At 41.8% G+C, this 26,053-nt stretch overlaps 1 protein-coding gene across 4 annotated transcripts; it reads left to right on the top strand.

Annotated features, from left to right (window-relative positions):
• Positions 1–758: 758 nt before the first annotated feature.
• LOC139405489 (alpha-protein kinase 3-like) lies at positions 759–26,015 on the top strand. Of its 4 annotated transcripts, none has more exons than XM_071147847.1 (15): positions 759–1,148; positions 1,506–1,785; positions 2,108–2,140; positions 2,580–2,701; positions 8,482–8,599; positions 8,730–10,164; positions 16,733–19,304; positions 19,478–19,625; positions 20,245–20,372; positions 20,476–20,511; positions 20,953–21,227; positions 21,421–21,509; positions 21,656–21,873; positions 21,970–22,018; positions 22,650–26,015. In XM_071147847.1, the coding sequence occupies exons 2-15, from the start codon at positions 1,646–1,648 to the stop codon at positions 23,014–23,016; spliced, it is 5,730 nt and encodes a 1,909-aa protein (XP_071003948.1). In that variant the 5' UTR covers positions 759–1,148; positions 1,506–1,645; the 3' UTR covers positions 23,017–26,015. The 4 variants fall into 4 exon arrangements, with proteins under 4 accessions (XP_071003948.1, XP_071003966.1, XP_071003975.1 ...); XM_071147874.1 differs by having other exon boundaries at positions 1,082–1,148; positions 2,108–2,246; XM_071147856.1 differs by having other exon boundaries at positions 1,145–1,400.
• Positions 26,016–26,053: the final 38 nt, after the last annotated feature.

Genomic DNA, 26,053 nt, shown 5'->3' with positions numbered 1-26,053 from the left:
CTTCAGTCCGGGGTCCGTTGTGAGGGTCCAGCACTTCAGTCCCGCACCCGAACCGCCGCCGTAAGAAGGCCCACCCGGACCCTCCCCTTTAGAGGGGTCCGCACCTTTGGGGGGGGGGGGGGGGGGGGGTACTGTCACGCCCTGGCCATAGAGAGGCTTTTTATTCTCTATTTTGGTTAGGCCAGGGTGTGACTAGGGTGGGCGTTCTATGTTATTTTTTCTATGTTTTTGTATTTCTGTGTTTTTGGCCGGGTATGGTTCTCAATCAGGGACAGCTGTCTGTCGTTGTCTCTGATTGAGAACCATACTTAGGCAGCCTGTTTTCCCACTATGGGTTGTGGGAAGTTGTTTTCTGGTTTGTGTTTCTGTACCTGACAGGACCTTTTCGTTTTCGTTCATTCTCTTTGTTATTTTGTTTTGTGTTCAGTTTAAATAAAAATAACATGAACACTTACCACGCTGCGCTTTGGTCCACACCTTCTTCATACAACGGCCATTACAGCAATACAGTTCATTTATTTTATGTAATACCCTGGTAGTCCTCTGTGACCTTACTGTGTAACCTAATTAGGCAATCTTATGTTTGGAAAATGAAGCAATGTGATCAGATGGCTGAATTTATTCTCAAGGGTGTTTTGGAAGAACTCTTGAGGGGCAGGCAGTATCAAGGGAGAGGGCTGTCCTGGGTAAGAACCAAGCATGCTTAAGTCGTCATCATCTACCTCATGAAATAAATCCCCAAGTATCTCTGGACACATGACATATCAGTGTTTTGCAATAAGTCTTTCACCAACACAGTGTCCCACCTAGATGTGAGTCTATACTCACTGCTGTCAACATGTTAAGAGGTTGTGTTTTTGACATGACCTTTCTTGGTCAACTATGGTAGTGTTTAATGATCTGTTTTCTCTTGGTATTTCTATTTTAAATATTTTTTTCAAATTTGGAGAACATTCATTTGTTCTCAGAGCAAAATAGCGTTCTCTTGTTGAATACATGTCTGAAGGCTGGTTTCGGAAAATGTGATGTGCACTTGCACCTATTTGTAGGCCTGCTATAAATAGGGTCCTGCTGGCACCACAAGCATGTGTTTGATTGACAATTGCAGTCAGAGCTTTGCCTCTGGGACTTTGAAAAGCCTATCAATGGTAAGTTCCCAAATTCATCAACTTTTGTTTCAACCAAGAAGTGTTTGAGTTCAATGTTAGTTCTCTGAATTCTAAAATAATGTCTAAGGGTTCAGTTTGACTCCTAATAACCCTTGTAGAGCCTGATAACGGTTCATATGTATACCTTTTTCATTGCAACTGCTTAGCTTGGTCAAAGGAAAGCAGTTGTCACTGTCTAAATTACTTTGGAGTTTTGATAATTGTTGCATTGCTTGAGAAAGGTGCATACAGGTAATATTTTCTTTGAGGATCTATTCGAATGAGTGAATGGTTTCCCAGACTAACCTAAACCAGCATTTAACAGTATTCACAGCTGTTTTCTCCTTTCTTTTCCAGCTACTCTTACACCGGTAAAACACTGCAACTTGAAACTGGGGCTTTGATACATGACAAGCTGAGCCTTTTTTACTCAAGGAGCAGTCTGCTGTAGTAGACACATTTCCTTTATATTTGTGGGAATATCTGTTGAGTGGACAATGACTTCCAGAAGACCAATGACCCGTTCTTACTCTGGCAACGGGAGGTCCGGCGGCAGCTACAATGAGGAGGAGCCCAGCTCTTCGAATGGCCGCTTGGAGAGCAGCAACTACCTCTCCAATGTCAGGCCTGAAAACAGGTAGATCACCTCTTCTTACTTGTTTCATTGTGACGCTTGGTGTTTCAGTGCGACTTTGTCCACCACACACATTCATTAGATATTTCGGCCATCTCAACATATCTGTGGATTGTTTCCTAATGTCCAAAATGCTACATGGCAAGTAATAACCAAGTAACAGTATTTCAGCATTCTTAAGAAAAGCACAACTCTTAGAATACCAGTAATAATCTCTTTTGTAGCCTACTTTATAAATACAACTGAGTCCCATGTAAGAGAATCTAAGACACAAAACCACCAATATGTCTGATGGGCTGCCTTTATTTGCCTTTTCTCTGAATAGCTACTCAAGGTATTCTCAATCCAGGTCATCGAGGTAATGCATACTTTTACAACACCTATTCCAACTAACATCTTAACCACACATCCCGGTTTACCCCCAAGAGTGAAAGAGCAAATCTACACCGGTTTTTAACAATACTGTAAGTGAACCTGTTATATTGACTTTGATGTTATTGAACATTGACGTTGATATACAATTTCATTGATATGACATTGTTGAAAATATAACTTTGTAAGTACTTTGACCATGTCACTTTTTCAACTGCTGAGAAATTTTTAATCGTTGAGAGAGCAATCTCCCTTCACAATCAGTAATGATTAGTAACTGCCTTCTTCCCCTGCCTGGAATAAACAATGTACAGAATAAAGGTTGGCTAAAAGATCCCTGAAATATTGGCCTTCTCATTGGAAAGTACTTTAGCACATGCCCTGAAGAACAGACACTCAAGCTAAAGCACCCTTTCTTTCTCCAGGAGTACATTGTTCGGTGTGATGGCTCAGCTGACTGAGGACACCCAGCCTGTATTTGAGACCACCGTTAAATCCAAGGCTGTGTCAGAGAATTGTAATGTGAAGTTGACATGTGTGGTTACAGGTACGCCTACATCCTTCAGAGTTGTGTATGTGTTGGAATGCATTAGATAGTTGTGAGTTGAGGATTTGGAGAAAGCGGAGAAACAAACCAACTTCTAAACAGCGATGCAAACATGAAGTGAGAATGGCGATAAATGATGAGAAACGTTGACTTTTGCTCTTCTTGCAGAAGACAATGCAAAGAGACAAGTTACTTCAGAAAATGCTTATCCACCCCAAACCCCCTGACCAACGAGTTCAATGCTTCCTTCAATCCTCCCCACTTGGCAAACAGTTCGACCTTTATCATAAAAAAAACTATGTCACATCTTGAGCACTGATCCACAACAGGAAAAGACGTTTAAAGAACCCCCACGGGTAGTTTTCAGACGCCCCCCAACATCAGTCCAATGGTGGTGAGGTCTGATCTTCCACCTTCCTAGACAAAATGTGCCAAATGATAATTACAGATGCGGCCATGTAACTTTATGAACAAATGCAAAAGCTCAATTCCCCTATCACGGGCAAGGCCATTAAGATTACAGGCATCACTACGTGTTCCACAAAAAATATGGTATACCTGATCAAGTTTATTTGTGGTCTATGCTATGTAGGAAAAAATTAAACAAGATCTGAAAACAAGGATTGCAGAACACAGGACTCTTGATCAGAGAAACGCCTATAGCTGCGCATTTCATGGAAGCTCGTCACAACATCAGCTCTCTGAGATACATTGGTATTGAACATGTTAAGACTCCTAGGAGGGGGAAATACTGATAATCTATTACTGATAAGAGAATTGTATTGGATTCACCGTTCGGTATGGCCGATTAATTAGGGCCGATTTCAAGTTTTCATAACAATCGGTAATCTGTATTTTTGGACACCGATTGGGGACAATTATTATTATTATTATTATTTTTTTTTTTACACCTTTATTTAACTAGGCAAGTCAGTTAAGAACACATTCTTATTTTAAATGACGGCCTAGGAACGGTGGGTTAACAGCCTTGTTCAGGGGCAGAACGACAGATTTTTACCTTGTCAGCTCAGGGATTCGTTTTTGCAACCTTCCGGTTACTAGTCCAAGCTCTAACCACCTGCCTTACATTGCACTCCACGAGGAGCCTGCGTGGCAGGCTGACTACCTGTTACGCGAGGGCAGCAAGAAGCCAAGGTAAGTTGCTAGCTAGCATTAAACGTATCTAAAAACAATCAATCTTAACATAATCACTAGTTAACTACACATGGTTGATTATATTACTAGTTTATCTAGCGTGTCCTGCGTTGCATATAATCGATGCGGTGCCTGTTAATTTCTCATCGAATCACAGCCTACTTCGCCAAACGGGTGATGACTTAACAAGCGCTTTCACGAAAAAAGCACTGTCGTTGCACCAATGTGTACCTAACCATGAACATCAATGCCTTTCTTTAAAATCAATACACAAGTATATATTTTTGAACCTGCATATTTAGTTAATATTGCCTGCTAACATGAATTTCTTATAACTAGGGAAATTGTGTAACTTCTCTTGCGTTCCATGCAAGCAGTCAGGGTATATGCAGCAGTTTGGGCCGCCTGGCTCGTTGCGAACTGTGTGAAGGCCATTTATTCCTAACAAAAACCCTAATTAATTTGCCAGAATTGTACATAATTATGACATAACATTGAAGGTTGTACAATGTAACAGCAATATTTAGACTTAGGGATGCCATCCGTTAGATAAAATACGGAACTGTTCCGTATTTCACTGAAAGATTAAAAGTTTTGTTTTTGAAATGATAGTTTCCGGATTCAACCATATTAATGACCAAAGGCTCCTATTTCTGTGTGTTATAATGTTATAATTAAGTCTATGATTTGATATTTGATAGAGCAGTCAGACTGAGCGATGGTAGGCAGCAGCAGGCTCGCAAGCATTCATTCAAACAGCACTTTCGTGCGTTTGCCAGCAACTCGTGCTGTGCTTCAAGCATTGAGATGTTTATGACTTCAATTCTATCAACTCCCGAAATTAGGCTGGTGTAACCAATGTGAAATGGCTAGCTAGTTAGCGGGGTGTGCGCTAATAGCGTTTCAAACGTCACTCGCTCTGAGATTTGGAGTAGTTCTTGCTCTGCAAGGGCCGCAGCTTTTGTGGAGCGATGGGTAACGATGCTTCGAGGGTGGCTGTTGTCGACGTGTTCCTGGTTCGAGCCCAGGTAGGGGCGAGGAGAGGGACAAAAGCTATACTGTTACACTGGCAATACTAAAGTGCCTACAAGAACATCCAATAGTCAAAGGTATATGAAATACAAATGGTATAGAGAGAAATAGTCCTATAATTTCTATAATAACCTCAACCCAAAACTTCTTACCTGGGAATATTGAAAACCCATGTTAAAAGGAACCACCAGCTTTCTGTTCTGAGCAAGGAACTTAAACGTTAGCTATTTTACATGGCACATATTGCACTTTAACTTTCTTTTCCAACATTTTGTTTTTGCATTATTTAAACCAAATTGAAGATGTTTCATTATTTATTTGAGGCTAAATTGATTTTATTGATGTATTATATTAAGTTAAAATAAAAGCGTTCATTCAGTATTGTTGTAATTGTCACGGCCGTCGAATGAAGAGGACCAAAGCGTGACGTGGTGAGCGTACATATTCCTTTTATTAGAAATGACGCAGACAAAAACAATACGAAACAACCGTGAAGCTTAAGGGCTATGTGCCACAAACAAAGTTAACATCCCACACTGAAAGGAGGGAAAGGGCTACCTAAGTATGGTTCCCAATCATAGACAAAAATAGACAGCTGTCCCTGATTGAGAACCATACCCGACCAAAACATAGAAATACAAAATCATATAAAAAACAAAAACATAGAATGCCTACCCCAAATCACACCCTGACCAAACGAAATAGAGACATAAAAAGGCTCTAAGGCCCCCCCAAAGGTGCGGACTCCGGCTGCAAAACCTGAATCTATAGGGGAGGGTCTGGGTGGGCATCTATCCGCGGTGGCGGCTCATGTGCGGTATGTAGACCCCGCTCCACCACTGGCTCACCCCACTTTGGTGGCACCTCTGGTGCTGGGACCCTCGTCGCCGACACCGGACTGGGCACCCTCGTTGCGGGCCCCGGACTGGTGACCGTTTCTGGAGGCTCCGGACTGGAGACCGTCGCTGGAGGCTCCGTACTAGAGGCCGTCGCTGGCGGCTCCGGACTGGGGACCGTCGCTGGAGGTTCCGGACTGGGGACCGTTGCTGGAGGCTCCGGACTGGAGGGCGTCGTGGGAGGCTTCGTGCCATGACTCCTTACTGGATCTTCTTGCCATGGATCATCACTGGAGGCTTCTTGCCATGGATCATCACTGGAGGCTTCTTGCCATGGTTCATCACTGGAGGCATCTTGCCATGGTTCATCACTGGATGCTTCTTGCCATGGATCATCACTGGAGGCTTCTTGCCATGGATCATCACTGGAGGCTTCTTGCCATGGATCATCACTGGAGGCTTCTTGCCATGGATCATCACTGGAGGCTTCTTGCCATGGATCATCACTGGAGGCTTCTTGCCATGGATCATCACTGGAGGCTTCTTGCCATGGATCATCACTGGAGGCTTCTTGCCATGGATCATCACTGGAGGCTTCGTGCCATGGATCATCACTGGAGGCTTCTTGCCATGGGTCATCCCTGGAGTGAGATGGTCATCCCCATCTCATTGATATTATCAGCGGCAAGTTGTTTTTGAAATACACGATATATACACAAGTATGTGGACACCCCTGCAAATGAGTGGATTCGGCTAGTTCAGCCACACCTGTTGCTGACAGATGTATAAAATCAAGAACACCGCCATGCAATCTCCATAGACAAACATTGGCAGTAGAATGGCCTTACTGAAGAGCTCAGTGACTTTCAACGTGGCACCGTCATAGGATGCCACCTTTCCAACAAGTCAGTTCGTCACACTTTAGCCCTGCTAGAGCTTCTCCAGTCAACTCTAAGTGCTGTTAATGTGAAGTGGAAATGTCTAGAATCAACAACAGCTCAGCCACGAAGTGGTATGCCACACAAGCTCAAAGATGGAACCACCGAGTGCTGAAGCGTGTAAAAAAATAGTCTGTCCTCGGTTGCAACACTCACTACTAAGTTCCTAACTGCCTCTGGAAGCAACGTCAGCACAAGAACTGTTCGTCGGGAGCTTCATTAAATGGTTTTCCATGGCCGAGCAGCCGCACACAGGCCTGAGATTATCATGCGCAATGCCAAGCTTCGGCTGGAGTGGTGTAAAGCTCGCCTCCATTGGACTCTGGAGCAGTGGAAATTCGTTCTCTGTAGGGATGAATCACCCTTCACCATCTGGCAGTCCAACGGACAAATCTGGGTTTGGTGGACGCCAGGAGAACGCTACCTGCCCCAATGCATATAGTGCCAACTGTAAAGTTTGTTGGAGGAGGAATAATGGTCTGGGGCTGTTTTCCATGGTTCGGGCTAGGCCCCTTAGTTCCAGTGAAGGGAAATCTTAACACGAAAGCATACAATGACATTCTAGACGATTCTGTGCTTCCAACTTTTTGGCAACAGTTTGGGGAAGGCCCTTTCCTGTTTCAGCATTACAATGCCCCCATGCACAAAGCGAGGTCCATACAGAAATGGTTTGTCGAGATTGGTGTGGAAGAACTTGACTGGCCTGCACAGAGCCCTGACCTCAACCCCATCTAACACTTTTGGGATGAATTGGAATGCCAACTACAAGCCAGGCCTAATCGCCCAACATCATGGCCCGACCTCACTAATGCTCTTGTGGCTGATTGAAAGCAAGTCCCCACAGCAATGTTCCAACATCTAATGGAAAGCCTTCCAGAAGGGTGGAGGCTGTTATAGCAGCAAAAGGGGGACCAACTCCATATTAATGCCCATGATTTTGGAATGAGATGTTCGACAAGCAGATGTCCACATATTTTTGGTCCTGTAGTGTAGGTCACTGTAGTTATAACTATGGCCACCACGCGTCCTGCGCATAATGGTCATATGGACGGGTATTACAATGTAATCTCTTTTTTTTTTTTTTACTGTTGCCTAGGCTTTAACTTGGACACATTTGTATGTATATTATCCGATATGACCATATGTACCTCTGTGAAAAATTATGATTGACTATGCGCAAAAGTTAATTTAATTGTTTCCTCACCCACCATTGCATGTGCGTAATGGTCATGTGAGGTGAAATGTGTATATTTTGGGATGTGAGCACTCTACAAGAATAGTCAATAAATCAGTAAATTGGGAGCATAAAGTGTGCAGGCCTTTCTGTTCTTTACAATTATTCTAAAGCGTATTCAATAACGTAAAAAGAAAAAAAGCAGTTAAAAAATAAAGGCAGCTGAGACTAAATGATGCAATGTCATAATGTTGGCCCAGAGAATCAAGACAAAAATAGGTTTGAAAATCTAAGCAGGTTTTGCTGTTGCCTTCCCTCTGGCACTTGGGTTGGCTGCTTTTCAACTACAGCAGTAAAACTTGTGGCCTTGCATACCGCTATGATGCAACAGTCTGAAACATGACTTTGTTCTTGATACAATTTCATTTCAAAACGTTTTATTTATTTAATGATTAGTGGCTACTGTGTGATATCTCAAGGGTAACTTGTAAATAAAAAAATGAGGATAATGAGGGCGTACTCGTAATGAGAGATAAACATGAAACTATCAATATCTTATCAAAAATATATATATTTTAGTATTAAACCAAGTCATTATATTTTACTGTATGTCTGTGATGTACCATCTCCATGTGATGTCCATAGGTAACCCAGCCCCAGAACTGACGTGGTACCGAGACGACATGGAGTTGGACCGATACTGCGGTCTTCCAAAATATAAAATTGGCTGCAATGGAAAAACTCACACACTCCATATTTACAAGTAAGTAAGACAGAGAAAACCATATACCCGAAACCATATAATTCAACAATTACAATTTGGGTTTTCTATTTGAACTTGTGCTCAATGATGCCTGCACAGTTCCTTAAATTATTTGAGCCTCTTTTTCCAGCTGCACAGTGGATGATGCAGCCATCTATCAGGCTTCAGCCAGGAACAGCAAAGGCATTGTCTCCTGCTCTGGGGTTCTGGAGGTAGGCACCATGAGCGAGTACAAGATCCACCAGAGGTTCTTTGCCAAGCTGAAACAGAAGGCAGAGAACAAGAAGAGGGAGTTGGAGGAGAGCAGGAAAAGGGGCAAGGAGAACATCCAGAAAGAGCCTCTGGAACAGCAGCCTCTCCGAAGAAGCCCGATCCCCTCTCAGAGGAAACGCCGGGCCTCAAGCGTCCCCTCCTCACCACCAGATGGGGAGGAGATCACAGTCAGCCAGGGGGCAGAGGCTGTGGAGCAGCTAGCACCTGCTGTTGAAGAACCTAATGGGGTCAGTGCTAAAGCCAGTGAATTGGCTCCAGTAAAACCTACAGAGAATGCGGGCAAAATTCCCAACAGAGAAACCAGAGAAGCCAAAAAGAAAATAAAGATCTCAAATGGTGTAGATTCTGGTGTTGTCAGCAGTAGTCATACAGGACCAGGCAGTAGTCATACAGGCCCGGGCACCGGAGAAAATTCATATGATGGAGGGATAAGTTTGTCTCAATTTCTGGCAGATACCCTTCATTCGCAGACTGCTAAAGAAAAGATCCCTGCACAAGTGGAGGAAACATTGGCAGCGGAGACAATGGATACTACTGCTGCTGATCCTGAAACAGATGTGAGAGAGGAGAAGGGGAGAGAGAGGGAGGACAGAGAGGGGATGGACAGAGAGAGGATTCTTGGAGAACAGGAAAGAGAGAAAATGAGAGCGGGAGAACTGTCAATTGAGAGCGAAAAAGAAAGAGCAAGAGAAGCAGAACAGTTGCATAGGACAACAGCACATAGCAACACAGCCTCAGAAGTCAAAATGGAGGCTAAGACACATGCCCACAAGGAGGGTGATCATCACGATCACCACCACATGCAGGAAACTCTTTCCAATGTGCTCCACTCAGTCAAATACTTTTTCTTTGGTAAGAGCAAGAAGGATCATGCTTCTCATGATCATCATGTGAAAGGTCAGGAGAGCGAGAGAGGTCATACATTAGCCCCAACACAGCCATACCCTAGCCTTCCCCATCCACAAACACAAGAGCAAGATGGTCAACCAGAGGTGTATAAAACCCCCACAGAGGAGACAGTACCCATGGAGGTAGCTGGGCTACAGAAAGCCCTGATAACTCTGTTACCACACCAGCAGCCAGATTCATTGGAACGGTTGAACCCAGATGAACACGAGCGTGGAATTACTATTTCACACCCAGAAGAACCCCCTTCAGCTTCCAAAAGAGCACCAGAGAGTGTGCCTCGTTCACTGAAGCATGTTGAGCAGAGGGCCATGGATGTATGTCTGGAGGTGATCAGCAACACTACAGAGACAGTGCCCATGTCTGGCCCTCCAGCCCTCAGTGAGGTAAGTTGTGCCTTGTTGCTTCTAAGATTACATTGACCGCTCAGTTGCACACTGCAGTAGGGAGCCACTTAAAGGCTATTTATATATTGTACATTTGTGCAACAAGACTTGAGTCTAACCACTCCAGGCCAACAGCTAAAATGATACATATGATTAAGCCACAGCAAATAGATAGAGAAAGTCCAAAGAACATGCTGAATGCAGATGAATCATAACAGAGACTATTAGTTTGTTAGTTGTGTGTTCGTAGCCACTGTACTGTCTAAAACAGACAGAACACACTAACCAAGAAACTATCAGCAACATGGGGGCATGTTGTGTGTCAGCCAGGCTCTGTCAGACTATCTAGACTCTTGAGAGTGTGGGTTTCAATGCATCAGTATCACTCGAGAGCAACACCTCAAGCAATGTAGTGGGGGAAACAGGGAATCTGCCCAACTTGTATAAAAGAATGAGCCCAGTTCGGGCAGTCTGGTGTTGACTAATACAAATAATTCTCAGGGAGATTGGATAAGCTGAAAAAAAATTGGATTTACAAAAACTCCTAGAAATTGAAATGAAAAACATTCTGTAATTATCTGTGCACTGTTTTCATTGTGCTTTGATGGTAATGACAAAACTCTACATCTATCTCACTGTCAAACTCTTAAGGTTGCATTAGCACACATTTGCATGTACTGAAGAAATTAAGATAGGCGTACCCAACTATTATGTTGTGACCATGAAATATCATTATATTTTAACAATTAGCTCTGCTGGATAATATAATCATCTATCCACAATATTAAAGCTGATCTACCCCCCCCCAAAAGTCAAAAGTTTGGACACACCTACTCATTCAAGGGTTTTTCTTTATTTTTACTATTTTCTACAAAGTAGAATAATAGGGAAGACATCAAACTATGTAGTAACTGAAAAAGTGTTAAACAAATCAAAATATATTTCATATTTGAGATTCTTCAAAGTAGCCACCCTTTGCCTTAATGACAGCTTTCCACATTCTTGGCATTCTCTCAACCAGCTTCATGAGGTGTTCCCACATATGCTGAGCACTTGTTGGCTGCTTTTCCTTCACTCTATGGTCCAACTAGGGCTGTTGCGGTCACCGATTTACCGCCACACTGGCGGTTACCAGTCATGAAGGCAGTCAAATTCCACATTACCGTTTGTCACAGTAATTAGGCTTCTCCAAGCTCTGATGCTACCAAACGTGCTAACTGCCTGGCACTCAGCACTCTATTGTCCCTCTAATCACTCTGACATCAATGCAAATGTATTTGAAAATCTGATCAAACACTTCATGAGAGCCCATGCGCTCATGTTGCGCAACATTTCTATAGGCTATGCAATTGCGCAAGAAAACAGAGTGATGGCCACTAATAAAAAGACGAGGATCCCATCAGCTTTCTGTAGGCTAGGACTGCTATATTTATTTGTCGAACTTTCCTTATATTAAGCACATTGCTCACATTTACAACAGGAGTATAGCCTACCTGGCTGGCATGAAAATTAAAATGTTACATTTTTTTTAAATTACCCACAGGGAAAAGCATAGATGCTATTTAAGTGTATAGATGACATGCATTTTTTTCCCGCTGCCCCTGTTTCGATACAGGTGCATGATAATGGTACATTCTAAATCAAAACAAATGTCACACATATATTATTTAGTATATGTAAAGACAAGATTAAATCAAGGATAGTCTGATGGGTGACAATATTAACCTACCACTTGTGAATGATGCCCAGCATAAGAATGCCTTTTTTAATATTTATTTTTATCATAGTCGCACATCTCATGTAGCCTATCCCATAGGCCTATATGTTTTAGTAAGGTTTACATCACAACTAAAGTGGCCAAATAACTTCTTCAAATTAAGCAAGGGATGTAGAGTCTAACTAACTAGCATTTATAAGCAGTGCGTAGGTTTAAACATTAAATAAAATAAAATCTACCTTTTATAAAAGCATTACATGCATAATTGCATTTGCGGTCACTTTTGATAAGGGTGTTTTCCGCTAATGGAACATTGGTGCTTATAGCCTACTACCATGTGCGCATTGCAGCGCTTATAATGTGAAGAAATAGCCTAATAGTTTATCAACATTTTAAGCTAAACATTCTGATCTGTTGTGTCAGCCACATTGCATTAAAAAAAAATTTGATGCTAGTGGTTGTATTGGTTTGGGATCTATTGCATCCCACAAGTGTCCCAGACGATGTTCGGAATATTTATTTCTCGTACAGAATAGAATTGGTCAACTTTTGTACTTTGGGGGATAGTAGATTGACATAGTCTAGTGCTTTTGCTGTTCATTAGGCCTACTCATCTTGTTGGCTGACGAAAAGTAAATGTGGACAGTTCTTCCAATATCTTCAATATGCACCTCGGAGTTGGATAAGGACACGTGCAGGTGCGTCCCCGATGTGACTGTCTTCACTTGTAGCCTGTGAGAAAGACCCGATCACATGACAGAGAGCCGTGTAAGTGAGAGGAGCTTCGGATTGCGCAGAACACTCAGGGAGAAGGGCACTACGCAGCACTCCGGGCTGCAAAAGGCATGCATTTCTTTAGGGTGCATTATGGCCACAAAGGGGATGCCGCCGTGAAATTCAAGGTATTATCAAGTTGTCAAATTGTGAATGAGAGACTATTGGAGTGTGTACAGACTGCACAATAAGAAAGCAGAGCTCATGCCTTTCAAGTTACTTTTTTCAAATCATCATTAGAGTTTCATCATGCAGTCTTACAATGTATTAAAAATCAAAACATATAGCTCAACGTTTGTAGAACAACTAAAGTTGTAAGTGCGTGGCGACACCGCGATGACCTGCTTTATGGAAGAGAAGGAACCGGACACATCTGCTGACCCCCTGTCATGGTGGCGAGATAACCACTCTAGTTTTGTACATCATCAATAATGTGGAATCATGCAGCCCGTATATGTTTAAATAACTTAAAATCAAGCATATAACCTGTTTCAAATGATCACAATTTAAGCTGAATACAGAATAACAGCGCCATGCACGCATTAGCAAGGAAAAATATTCTTTCAATTTTATTCAGTGATGTTCAATTATATTCTTACTATAAAATCATATAATATAAAATAATGGCACTTGTTCATATTCTAATGTTTCATAGGAAAGACCTGCCTAAAATTAATAATGGATTTATTGTGACGGTGTACAGGCAATTAAATGGATTTATTACACTTTAGACTTTTAGAATGTAGATGTTTAAAAGGCACGCATCAGCAGCTTGCATGTGTGGAACTCCTTTATGTTAATTAATAGGCAATTACCATGAGACCGACGGTAATTGACCATCACCAGCTGATGAAATTTTGTGACAGACACAGCCCTAGGTCCAACTCATCCCAAACCCTCTCAATTGGGGTCGGGTGATTGTGGAGGGCAGGTCATCTGATGCAGCACTCAATCACTCTCCTTCTTGGTCAAATAGCCCTTACACAGCCTGGAGGTGTGTTGGGTCATTGTCCTGTTGAAAAACAAATAACAGTTCCACTAAACACAAACCAGATTGGATGGTGTATCGCTGCAGAATGCTGTGGTAGCCATGCTGGTTAAGTGTGCCTTGAATTCTAAATAAATCACTGACAGTTTCACCAGCAACGCACCCCCACACCATCACACCTCCTCCTCCATGCTACACGGTGGGAACCACATATGCAGAGATCATCCTTTCACCTACTCTGCGTCTCACAAAGACACGGCGGTTGGAACCATTTGGACTCATCAGAACAAAGGACAGATTTCCACTGGTCTAATGTCCATTGCTCGTGTTTCTTGGCCCAAGCAAGTCTCTTCTTCTTATTGCTGTCCTTTAGTAGTGATTTCTTTGCAGCAATTCAACCATGAATGCCTGATTCACACAGTCTCCTCTGAAAAGTTGATGTTGAGATGTATCTGTTACTTGAACTCTGTGAAGCATTTTTTGGGGCTGCAATCTGAGGTGCAGTTAAATTGCCATTTTAGCTCAAATGCCTTAAGAAGGAAAGAAATTCCACAAATTAACTTTTAACAAGGCACACCTGTTAATTGAAATGCATTCCAGGTGACTACCTCATGGAGCTGGTTGAGAGAATGCAAGAGTGTGCAAAGCTATCAAGGCAAAGGATGGCTACTTTGAAGAACCTCAAATGTAAAATATATTTAGATTTTTTTTAACACTTTTGGTTACTGCAGGATACCATATGTGTTGATTTCTTCACTATTATTCTACAATGTAAAACATAGTAAACAAAGAAAAACCATTGATTGAGTAGGTGTGTTCAACCTTTTGACTGGTACTGTATATATAATGGTTGTTTGATTGTAGTCCTGCCCACAACTTACTGACGTTGTTCATTGTAATGTTATACCGTACACAACACAACTATATGACACATCATAGACTAACTTCACTGGCAAACTGATATGGTTCTGTTTAACGTCTCAGTAATGTAACTAGAATCAACATCTCTCTCAATGCCAGTGTGACACATTATGACACTAATTCTATTAGTCCCCTACGGTGCTAATTCCAATTAACCTGGAAGTCTGCTGCCCATTGTGTTTATATTGGATTAGAACATTAGAACATGCAGTAAGGGGAGCTGCTCTCCACTCTTCACACAAACAATGGTTTTGTGGATATGTTTCTCCATAATGTGGAACTGCAACTCCCCTTTCCGGTTGTGGCCAGTTAATGTTAGAAGTTGTGGCAAATCAATTGGAGGAACTCATAACAATCGACAGAACTTTGTTTGTGCACAAGACTAAAAATTCTGTTAAAGAGGCCTTGTTCAGGCTAGAGTAACATTTTTTTAGACTGAACATGACACCAGTTCCTCTTCATTTAACACAACTCGGACTCTCCTGTTCTAACATGTCATGGAACTGTAAGGGGTCTGTTTGACGTCACATAACACAATGAATGACCTGAGAAAAAAGCCAGGGGAAGTTGTAGATAGATTCCTCAAAATGATAAATGTTATTTTTCAGATATTTATACTACATACTGCTCTTCAAACAAACCTGTAATCCAGGAAAAATATTGCATTAGAATAAAACATTTATGCATCTGATTGTTTTAATTAACATGGAAATTGCTTTTGCCACAGGCAATGTTACTTTTTAAAGGCTCCATTTTTCAAATATAATTTATGACTTTTATGTTAAAGTCACGTGTTGTCTCTATTTCCCCAAAGACAATTACATTTTCTAAGCATGTGCTCAGCAACAGCAAATTACTTTGAGCATTAGTCACTTGAGGTGGGATGATAGTCCCTTGCCAACAGATATGCACTCATTCATTCAGCTCACTGTGCAAGCAACACACCTGTTAAAGGGCTGGGGAAATCTCCAACTTCAACACAACAGGTCCATTTACAGCATCCTTTAACCTACTGTACCTGACAAGAAAACATCTGAATTATCCCAACACCTGGTCCCCCTTTAAATACATTACTACAAAATAGAAAAGCATTCAATAAAATAAACGATAGAATGGTTTAATTTATTGATTCTTTAATTGTATCATCAGATCATATGATTATGTCCCTTATTAGACTGCCATATGTAATACAGTAGCAGTGTTTGGGTTACAGGTTTTTTCCTTGTGTGGAAAACATGAAACCGTTTACCTTATCTGGTGCAGATAAAGCTGTCCGTTTTTAAACACTTGACATTTTCCAACACTTGGTTTCAATTAACCTTGATCCTGTTCGATATGGGTAAGGGAGAGTTCATGAAAACTGACCGGTCGTAAAAAATTTTTTTAAATTGTCCGTGGTCACACAAACATTATGTACACATTTGCCGATTTTAACATATTCACAAAGGTTATACAGTTCACGTATGTTGAAAACTCTGGGTGACACTTTATTTGGATATTCCCATATACTGTATTTTATCTTCAGATGATCATACTATCAACAAACTATCTGTTGATAAGAATCTGCTTGCTACGGTTACAGTAAAGGGTTAGACTAAGTGTTATGGTAAAAGGGTTAAGATTAGGGTTAGGGCTAGGATTAGGGTTAGGGTTAAGATTAGGGCTAGGGATAGTAGATAGTTGAAATGTTGTTGATAGTTATTGAACATCTACAAACCATCTATCCAAATAAAGTGTTACCAAACTCTGATATGGATCTTTAAATATTCTGGAATTATATTATATCTCTGGTCATTCTTTAAAACTGATTTATTATGGAAAACAACTTTCCTCAGTCTTAAAGAAGCACTGAGTGTTCAATAGTCAAAGGTGAACATACTGGCCTTGGTCATGTGGTTGGCCATAACAAATAGTTTGTCAATGATTTAAAAACCCTTTTCGTTGCAGATAATCTTTATTGGTTTGTGATACTTCTCCAAAGCTAAGTGTCGATAAAGATTCATAGTCACAAGATAATATGATTATATCAGCTACCACTAAGGTAAATCCTAACATAGTAGTTATCATGGTGTTGTTATTAATTATGGTGTTGTTCAGGGCTTTACAAATACCATGTGAGTGTTTGATGTTATGTGGTACTAAACAGCTGTGTTTGTTTTTGCCTCAAGGCTGCCGAGGATCAGACCCAGGCAGACTCAGTCCCCCACATGGTTGTCTCAGCCCCACATGAGATAAACATCCAAGTGTTTTCATCCGGGACTGATCAGGTGACAAGACTAAATGATAAAACTGAAGATTTACACAAACCGGGTATATCTGACTCTACACGGAACCCAGACCCCAGCAGTGGAGCAGGTCCCCACATGTCAAACCTAACTAGTATGGATGACAGTGGGAGTGCTCATAACAGTAATGTCCCACCCACAGTCAGCCAGTGCCTCATCGAAAGTGAAAAAGAGAAGGAAATGCATGTGGATGACAAGGGCATTGAAAGTGTCTATAAGAATCATGGAGAGAAAAGTGATGTCAAAGCAGAGAATCAACCATGTCCCACTTTAAATGTGAGTGCAGGGATATTTGATATCAAAACACCTGCTGTGGAAGAGAGAATTGAAACATGCCATTTTAAAACACAAGAGCAGCAGACTCTTACTTTGGATGATAAAGTTAGTACACACGATTCTAAGTCCCAAGACAAGGATATTGATACTTTGCAAGAGAATGTAGAGACAATTTATTCAAAAGTACACGTAGAATGCATCCCGGTTTTAGAGGAGAGTAAAGAGAAAATACATAACAAGGAGGAGGAGATACATTTCAAAAGATTGGAGGAATCTTCTCCCACTTTGCTGCAAAAGAGTTTAAAGAATAGAGTTCTAAAAATACCAGATGAATACCCTCCTGTGGCAGGGGAGAGCATAGAGGACCATGATCTCAACACAAAAAGGAAATCTATCTTAGCTTTAGAGAAAAGCGTTGAAAGTGCCTTAAAAGTGGAATGTACTCCTGCTTTGGAGAATAGGTTAGTGGACTGTCCATTTGGCAACCAGAATGTGAGTTTACAGAGAAATGAGGTGCCAACCCTCACTATGGAGAAACGGGTTGAAATTGTGACCGAGATAAAGGTAGAAATGCTGGGTGAATCTAAGAGCCACTCAGAGAGACAGCCTGTGAGAGGCTCTGCCATTGTGCCCGCTGAGCAACCAGTGGCAGCATCAGTTACCAGTCGAAAGGCTAATGCCACTCATCTGGGTGGATATTCTAGAAATGTAACAGAGATTAGAATTGTAGATTCTGCTCTTAAAATCCCAGAAATCAAAATGATTGTGACAGAACAACAGACAAAAGAAGAGCCAATGATTATACCAAATATAGAGATTACGGAACCAGAAGTCAAAGAGCCTACACAGCCATTAATACGTATTACACCCAATGAACCTACATCAGAGTCAGCCATTTTCCAAAAGGATGATGCAAAAGATGTTTTAGACATAATGATCACAGAAAAAAGTGCAGCTGTTACCCCAGTGATAATTGATGTGACACCCACTCAAGAAAGTAAGCAGAATAATAGTATCATCGAACCAATGGAGAAAGTGCAGGAAGTTACACCAGTTGAAGAGGCAAAAACGCCTACGGCAGAGAAACCAACGAGTAGTGAGTGCCTCACAAAGACGGATAATAAGTTAATTCCTAAAATAAATGTTTCATATTCTGATGATAGTGAACTAGACCATGAGCATCCACAAGTTAAGCCCCTCGTCTTAGATACAGGAACATCGGAGGAAGTACCCAAAGTGCCTCTGTTTGTGGTCCCTCCTATTTCTGTAATCTGTGAGGATAGCCCTTTCGAAAGCGAAGAGCTTCTTAAAAATGAGAGTAAAGAATCAGAATCCTTCGTGGCTATGCTCAGGGGGGTCAAGAGTGATTTAGAAAATTCTTCTACCCCTGAGTCTGACAAACCCCATAGTATTCGACAAAAACAGACTATAGAAACAAAGGAACGTAGCGTGATAGACAATATCCCCTCTGTGTCATATAAACCCGTAATGCCAACAGAAGAAACAACAATCCAAAAAGCTGAGGACATCAGTATTACAGAAACTGATAAGGTAAAACCACTCAAAGAGTCAAGGATAGAGTCTTACATCATTGGCGATGAACCAAGAGAAAGAACCCCTATTGAGAGGCTTGCTGTCAAACCCCCAACACCCCCCAGGAGTCCCAGTACTCTTCGTAGGTTAATGTCCAGGACTCCCCCTGCCATTACTGTGGATGACCCTGCTAACAGTGAGAAGGCAGGATTGGAGCAGAGTGGTGGAGACACCCCAACGTCCTCCCTGTCTTGTGAGAGCAGCCCCAAGTTGAAAAGAAGGGACAGTCTGACCCTCATCCGCTCTGCCACGCCTGAGGAGCTGGCGTCTGGAGCTCGCCGCAAGATCTTCATCCCCAGGGAGGGAGAAGGGGTAGTGGTGGCTCTGGGTGTGGGTGGTAGCCCACTGGACACCCAGGTCAAGGAGGCGGCTCCATACTTGTCGCCCAGTCAGGCTCGCAGGGCAGCATTCCTGCAGGCCCCAGCAGGCTCACAGACCCCACCGCTGGAGAGACGCTCCCCTCTGCTGAGCCGTAGGAATGCAACTCTGGAGGTGCCTAAAGTTGTGGAGGCCAACACAGAGGAGCCAGAGAGCCCAAAGACTGAGGTCAAACCTCCTGAGAAGGAGAAGCTGAACCCCTTCAAAGGTAAAACAATAAAATAGGAAATGTATGCGATTAATCCAATATTGTTTCTATGTCCATCTCTTGGTGTTGGTGTCTCCTATCAGGAGGAGCTGATCAGGAAGCTGCTTCTGAATGTAGAAACGTTAGAGGAAATCATGTACAGTATATCTTTACCTTGGTGTCCCCCCACCCAGCTCCTCAGGTTATCCGTAAAATCAGGGGAGAGCCCTTCCCAGATGCCTCAGGACACTTGAAACTCTGGTGCCAGTTCTTCAACGTGCTCAGTGACTCCTCTATCAAGTGGTACAGGGACGAGGAAGAGATAGTTGAGGTGAAAAGAAGGTAAATCCCTAGGGCATCTCCCAACCCAGAGTTTACAGTAACTGCTTGCAATACATCTATCTAGCGGTGACATGGCATTTATATTCACTCTGATCAAAGCCATCGTGCATTTACAGTAATAGACACCTGCCCTCTGAAAACAGTTGCTTTGTACAGTATTACTGTAAGCATTCATTAATAGCCCCATTGATTGGTTCATCTGGGCCATGTGCTATATTTGAAGAACTAATGTTCTGAAGATGAACAGCCTTTAATTTTAGCAGCGGGTTTATCACACAGCCATATCATTCTCTCATTCTCACTCTGGGAGGTGTCCAGTTTATGTGACGAGGGAGCCCACAGCTCTGATCCTGACTGACACAGGGAGGTGAAGCTTTGGCCAGACACAGCCACTGAAAACTGAGACACTATTTCGCTATTCACCAGGGGGCTTTAAAATATAAATCTGTGCTATTGGCTGCTAGGTCAGAAAAATCTCCCCTCGTGCAAGCATGGCACGCAGCACTACTGTCTGTCTCAGTCTCACAGTGACCTCTTGTGGAGGTGAATACATTATTGAATATGCTGTGAGCGTGTGTCTTGTGTCACGTCAACCTTTTTATCTTCTTTTATTTCCCAGTGGAGGAGATGAGAGCCAAGTAGCGCTGGCCATCGTCCAGACATCCAGTCAAGATTGTGGGGTGTACGGCTGCACAATCAAGAACGAATTTGGGACTGATTCAACTGACTTCCTTCTCAGCGTAGACTGTAAATTATGTTAACCTAATGGCATATTTCAAATCCCACAACATTACTTCAACCATTTATTCCATGAGTTACTAATTGTGCTTGTTTTTTTGTTTTTCTGCAGTACTTTCACAGTACTTCCTGCGTGAGGATTTAGAAGGTAAGCCTCATAGGCACTGAGGAGGTTTATACAGTATTATAAACCGGGTGGTTCGAGCCCTGCATGCTGATTGGCTGACGGCCGTGGTATATCAGACTGTATACCACAGGTATGACAAAACATTTATTTTACAGCTCTAACTATGTTGGTAACCAGTTTATAATAGCAATAAGGCACCTCGGGGTTTGTGATATATGGTCAATATACCACGGCTAAGGGCTGTGCCCAGGCACTCTGTATTGCGTCATATGTCCAGGCACTCTGCGTTGCGCAAAGAACAGCCCTTAGCCGTGGTACATTGGCCATATACCACACCTCCTCAGGCCTTATTGCTTAAATAACTTAAACATACTGTATTGTTGACTAACTTATTGCTATGATATAACACAATGTTACTGCTCCTGTAGAGAGTTTCTGACATTCATATTGCATACTTTACAGTTGGAGAAGAGATAGAAATGACTCAAATGCTGTTCACCAAAGGCCTAGCAGACCCGGGATACTGGGGGGAGAAGTTCTTTGGGCGCATCATGACACAAGAGGCCCACCTGGGAGAGGGCTGTGCACACAAGGCCTGCAGGGTGAAGGTCATCTATGGCCTGGACCCTGTGTTTGAGTCCGGAACCAACTGCATCATCAAAGTACAAAACCCCATCGCCTATGGGACCAATGAGGACAGCAACCTTGCAGAGAGAAACATGGAAATTACTAAGCAGGTGAGTCTTACTGTACATCACATCATGAGGACATTCAGGTACAGATTTAAGAAACTAAAAAGAGTCCAGGGTGCATATCAGTGCATAATGGGTTTTCACTAGTTTAACATTGAATTGGTGATTATAGAGAAAAAGCATATGAGAAAACAAATGTGACACAAATGCAATGCGTCTTTGCCTTTTGTCTCACCAGGAGTGCAAAATCCAAAACACAGTTCGGGAGTATTGCAAAATCTTTGCTGCTGAGGCGAGGGTGATTGAAAACTTTGGCTTTTCACTGGAGTAAGTAATATAATGACTGCAATTCAAATTTTGATCATTATCAATGATCATTATAAATACACAATAGTATGAGTAAATCAATGACAAAAAATGACAGAGTATGGTTATGTCATTCATTCCCTTTGTTTTTCTGCATGCTTACACAGAGTGAGCCCTCTTTATCTGATGTACCGCCCTGCCAACTCGGTCCCATATGCCACTGTGGAGGCTGACCTGAAGGACATCTTCCTCAAGTACTGTATGATGGATGCCAAAGGCAGGCTGATCACCAGAGCCACCTCAGAGGTGGAAATGAAATGCTGCTCCTTCCAGCATTGGATCCACCAATGGACAAACGGCAACTTACTGGTCACTGGGCTGGAGGGTAAGAAAGACTAGCAGACAAGGTCATTCTCAAAAGAAAAAGATGAAAAAAGGCAGTTGAAACAACAAAATGATCCGTGTTATTTGTTTATTTCAGGTGTTGGACCAAAGATCACTAAAGTTAGAATCGTCACAAAATTGAAGGGGTTTGTATATCATTATATATTTAGGTTGTCATATGGAAATAAAGCTACTTACCAAGCTACCGATTACTTCACACTGGAAGAAGTTAAGCTACATTACAGCTACCCTTAAGAAAAATTGAGTTTACTTAACTATAGTTACTTTGAAAAAGTAGTTCACTACTTCTTTTTTTTTAAATTATCATATGTAAATCTGAAATGTCAAACTACAAATTGCAAGAACAGATAACTCTGGAGTCATAAGTTAACATAATGTGTAATTTAGCCAATTAAATATTTCAAGTGAGAATTAAGCAGGTCTGATGCCAAAAAAGAAAGGAAATGATTGCTTACTTCACCCATATTTTCTTATCTTTTTGCAAAAAAAAGGTAGTGTGTATTTCCAGTAGCTAGCTATACCGCTACATTGAAAAAAGGTAATTAACTAGAGAAAACACTACCTAGATATGAATTCAGTACAACTACCACCAAGCTACGGCAAAATGTAGTTAAATTCAGTTGAACTACGTGTAGTTCACTACTCCCCAACTCTGTTGATGCTATTATTTAAAGTAGGCATATATTTGTGCAAATGTTTTACCAGTTGGTCCACATCGTCTTATCCAACTCTAAGGAAATTACTTCTGCATTGCAGGTATCAAGGCCTTACAGAGGATGGTTCTCCTAAGGTGTTTGAGCAGTTCCTGACTCAGCATCAGTGTAACTACTACTGTGGGCTTCTCAGCCTGAGAACCCTGAAGCCCATGGACACCCTGCAGCAGCCCCCCAAAATCAAAGTCTCCCGAAGCCCCCTGCTCGGCAGGAAGTTGGGCTCATCCAGCCCTCAGCTCAACAGGAAGTTGCTCTCATCCAGCCCCCAGCTACAGAGAAAAGGACTGAACAGCCCCTTGACAACCAGAAAGCCAACCTCCAGCCCAAAGGTGCCAAGAAAGACTGGGGAGACAGAAAACAAGTCCACAGCCAAACCCAATGCCGATGACAGACTCAAAGTTGTGGTATGAGGTAAAAACGACAAAAGGGAATACATATCAAAACTGCTTCCCTTTTCCTTCACGCAAACATTCAACTTTGTTTTCCTGTCACCTATTACTGTATTTAGTTTGGTTGAAGCTAAGATGACCAGCATGGCCTTGAACAAAATGCAGCAGACTTTGTGCCTGAAAAGTCCTCATCCAAGAGAAAAACAGGGAGATTAGTTCAAATCTAGGGAATAGGTCAATGATCGACCCTGTTGGATGGTTGTGTAACAATACTGTGAATTTCTCAATCACAATCAGTAGTAAGATACTCCCCCTTCTCCAGCTTACTGTTGAACTGCTGAACTGGTTAATTGAGTGGAGGTACAGTACTTTTAAGGTCTCTTCAACTTCCAGCACTAAGGAAATGGGACACAGTGATTCACCTCAGGTCCAGAACCAAGTGCTCTGTCCCCTGCAAAGGAGAAGATACTTATGAAGTGGTTGAAACAATGGTGCTGGATGAAAAGTGGTGGCTGTAAGCAGCAATCTAATAGCTTGATGCAGATGCAAGGGGATTGGAGTGCACCAACTGCCTTGTACATCTGTGATGTACTGTATGTGTCTTGGACATACAGTGCATTCGGAAAGTATTCAGACCCCTTGACTTTTTCCACATGTTGTTAAGTTACAGCCTTATTCTAAAATTGATACAATTATTTTTTTCTCTCATCAATCTACACACAATACCAAACAATGACAAAGTGAAAACAGGTTTTCAGAATTTTAGCAAATGTATTAAAAATAAGACAGAAAAAACTTATTTACATATGTATTCAGACCCTTTGGTATGAGACTCGAAATTGCATCCTGTTTCCATGGATCATTCTTGAGATGTTTCTACAACTTGATTGGAGTTCACCTGTGGTAAATTCAATTGATTGGACATTTGGAAAGGCACACACCAGTCTATATAAGGTCCCACAGTTGACAGTGCATGTCAAAGCAAAAACCAAGCCATGAGGTAGAAGGAATTGTCCGTAGAGCTCCGAGACAGGATTGTGTCGAGGCACAGATTTGGGGAAGGGTACCAAAAAATGTCTGCAGCATTGATGGTCCCCAAGAACACAGTGGCCTCCTTCATTTTGAAATGGGAGAAGTTTGTAACCACCAAGACTCTTCCTAGAGCTGGCCATCTGGTCAAACTGAGCAATTGGGGGAGAATGGCCTTGGTCACGGAGGTAGAGTGGCCAGACGGAAGCCACTCCTCAGTAGAAGGCACATGACAGCCCGCTTGGAGTTTGCCAAAAGGCACCTAAAGGACTCTCAGACCATGAGAAACAAGAAACATGATAACTTTTTGGCCTGAATTTCAAGCGTCAAGTCAGGAGGAAACCTGGCACCATTCCTACGGTGAAGCATGGTGGTGGCATCTTCGGGACAAGTCTTTGAATGTCCTAGAGTGGCCCAGCCAGAGCCCGGACTTGAACCTGATAAAACATCTCTGGAGAGACCTGAAAATAGCTGTGCAGCAATGCTCCCCATCCAACCTAACAGAGCTTGAGAGGATCTGCAGAGAAGAATGGGAGAAACTCACCAAATACAGGTGTGCCAAGCTTGTAACGTCATACCCAAGAAGACTCGAGGCTGTAATCGCTGCTAAAGGTGCTTCAACAAAGTACTGAGTAAAGGGTCTGAATACTTGTGATATTTCAGTATTTTTGCAAAAATGTATAAAAAACTGTATTCCTTTGTCATTATTGAGTATTGTGTGCAGATTGAATGAGAAAAAAACAATTTTATCAATTTTAGAATAAGGCTGTAAAGTAACAAAATGTGGAATAAGTCTAGGTGTCTGAATACTGTCCAAATGCACTGTAGAAATTGTTTTTGTTGGTCAGTAATTTGATCTTGTTAATGTTAGTGGAATAGCATGTTCTAAGATGTTCTATTATGGCAGTATTATGTCCTAAAACTATGCAATGCACCCTTCCAAATACTGAGCAAAGACAATATTACTCTTGCCTCTTTACTGGGAATTTGTTTTTGTGCACATTTTTTGCAAATGTTTTCTTGCCTTTTGAAAATTGCCAGGTTTTTGTAGTTCAGTTCATTTTTGTTGAACTTTATAAACCCCATAATCTGTTAATTAGAAATTAATATGTTCACAGCTTAAGTCTGAACAGTACAGTACACCGATCCCCTTTCCCTGGTTCCTCAAACGATTGGCACTTGTCGTGATATGTAACTGACAAAGCTTTGAGTGTTGAAGAGTGGGAAGGGGCTTATAGAAATGAACACTAACTTTGTTAGTGCCATTTACACGCATGAGTCAACTTACAAAGTGAAAGACATGGCTATATAATATGAGAACCATGTAAAAACTGGGTTAGACCTGGCCCATGGTCACAGTAAAGCAGTAGCTCACCTGGTAGCTTATCTTTATGACTGAAATTGATATGCATTCACATCATTCACACTTCTGGTGTTTACTTATTCATGAACTGTAGATGACCGTGTCAAAAATACTGTAAGAAAATTGTGGTCTGTTGTGACATGAGCAAACTGTTAAATGTCTGTAATGTGTGTAATGGGGTGATATTGTCACTAGTTTGTAGTGTATGTACTGGAGTGAGGTGAGTGAGGTGAGTGAGGTGAGTGAGTGAGGTGAGTGAGGTGAGTGAGTGAGTGAGTGAGTTATGTGTGTGCTTGTTGGCAGAGTGCTACTGAAATTAATGTCCATGACACTGTAATATTTGGTATGTTATGTGGTGCCAACAGATTTTGTAAAATAAAAGTGTATTACATTTTAAAATGTCTCGTTTGGATCAGAGTATCAAACAGGCCAGGCCAAATCAGTACCATTCTTGTCAAACGTTCATACTCATATTTTTACGTACTGTATTTACAGATTTACTCAATGTTATAATTTACAATCGATATACAATTCAGTATATCTTTACATTTATTTTCATAATATCTGTCTTCTGACACTTTGAATGAAAGGGTGAATCATAAGAAATAAATATTTATCATTAAAAAAATAACATGTCAAAGGGCTGGTTTAATCTGTACATGCTTT

The sequence above is a fragment of the Oncorhynchus clarkii genome, chromosome 1, assembly GCF_045791955.1.
Source record: "Oncorhynchus clarkii lewisi isolate Uvic-CL-2024 chromosome 1, UVic_Ocla_1.0, whole genome shotgun sequence".
Lineage (NCBI taxonomy): Eukaryota > Metazoa > Chordata > Actinopteri > Salmoniformes > Salmonidae > Oncorhynchus > Oncorhynchus clarkii.
The sequence above is the reverse complement of the archived record's forward strand: the minus strand, read 5'-3'. Positions and strand labels throughout refer to the sequence as shown.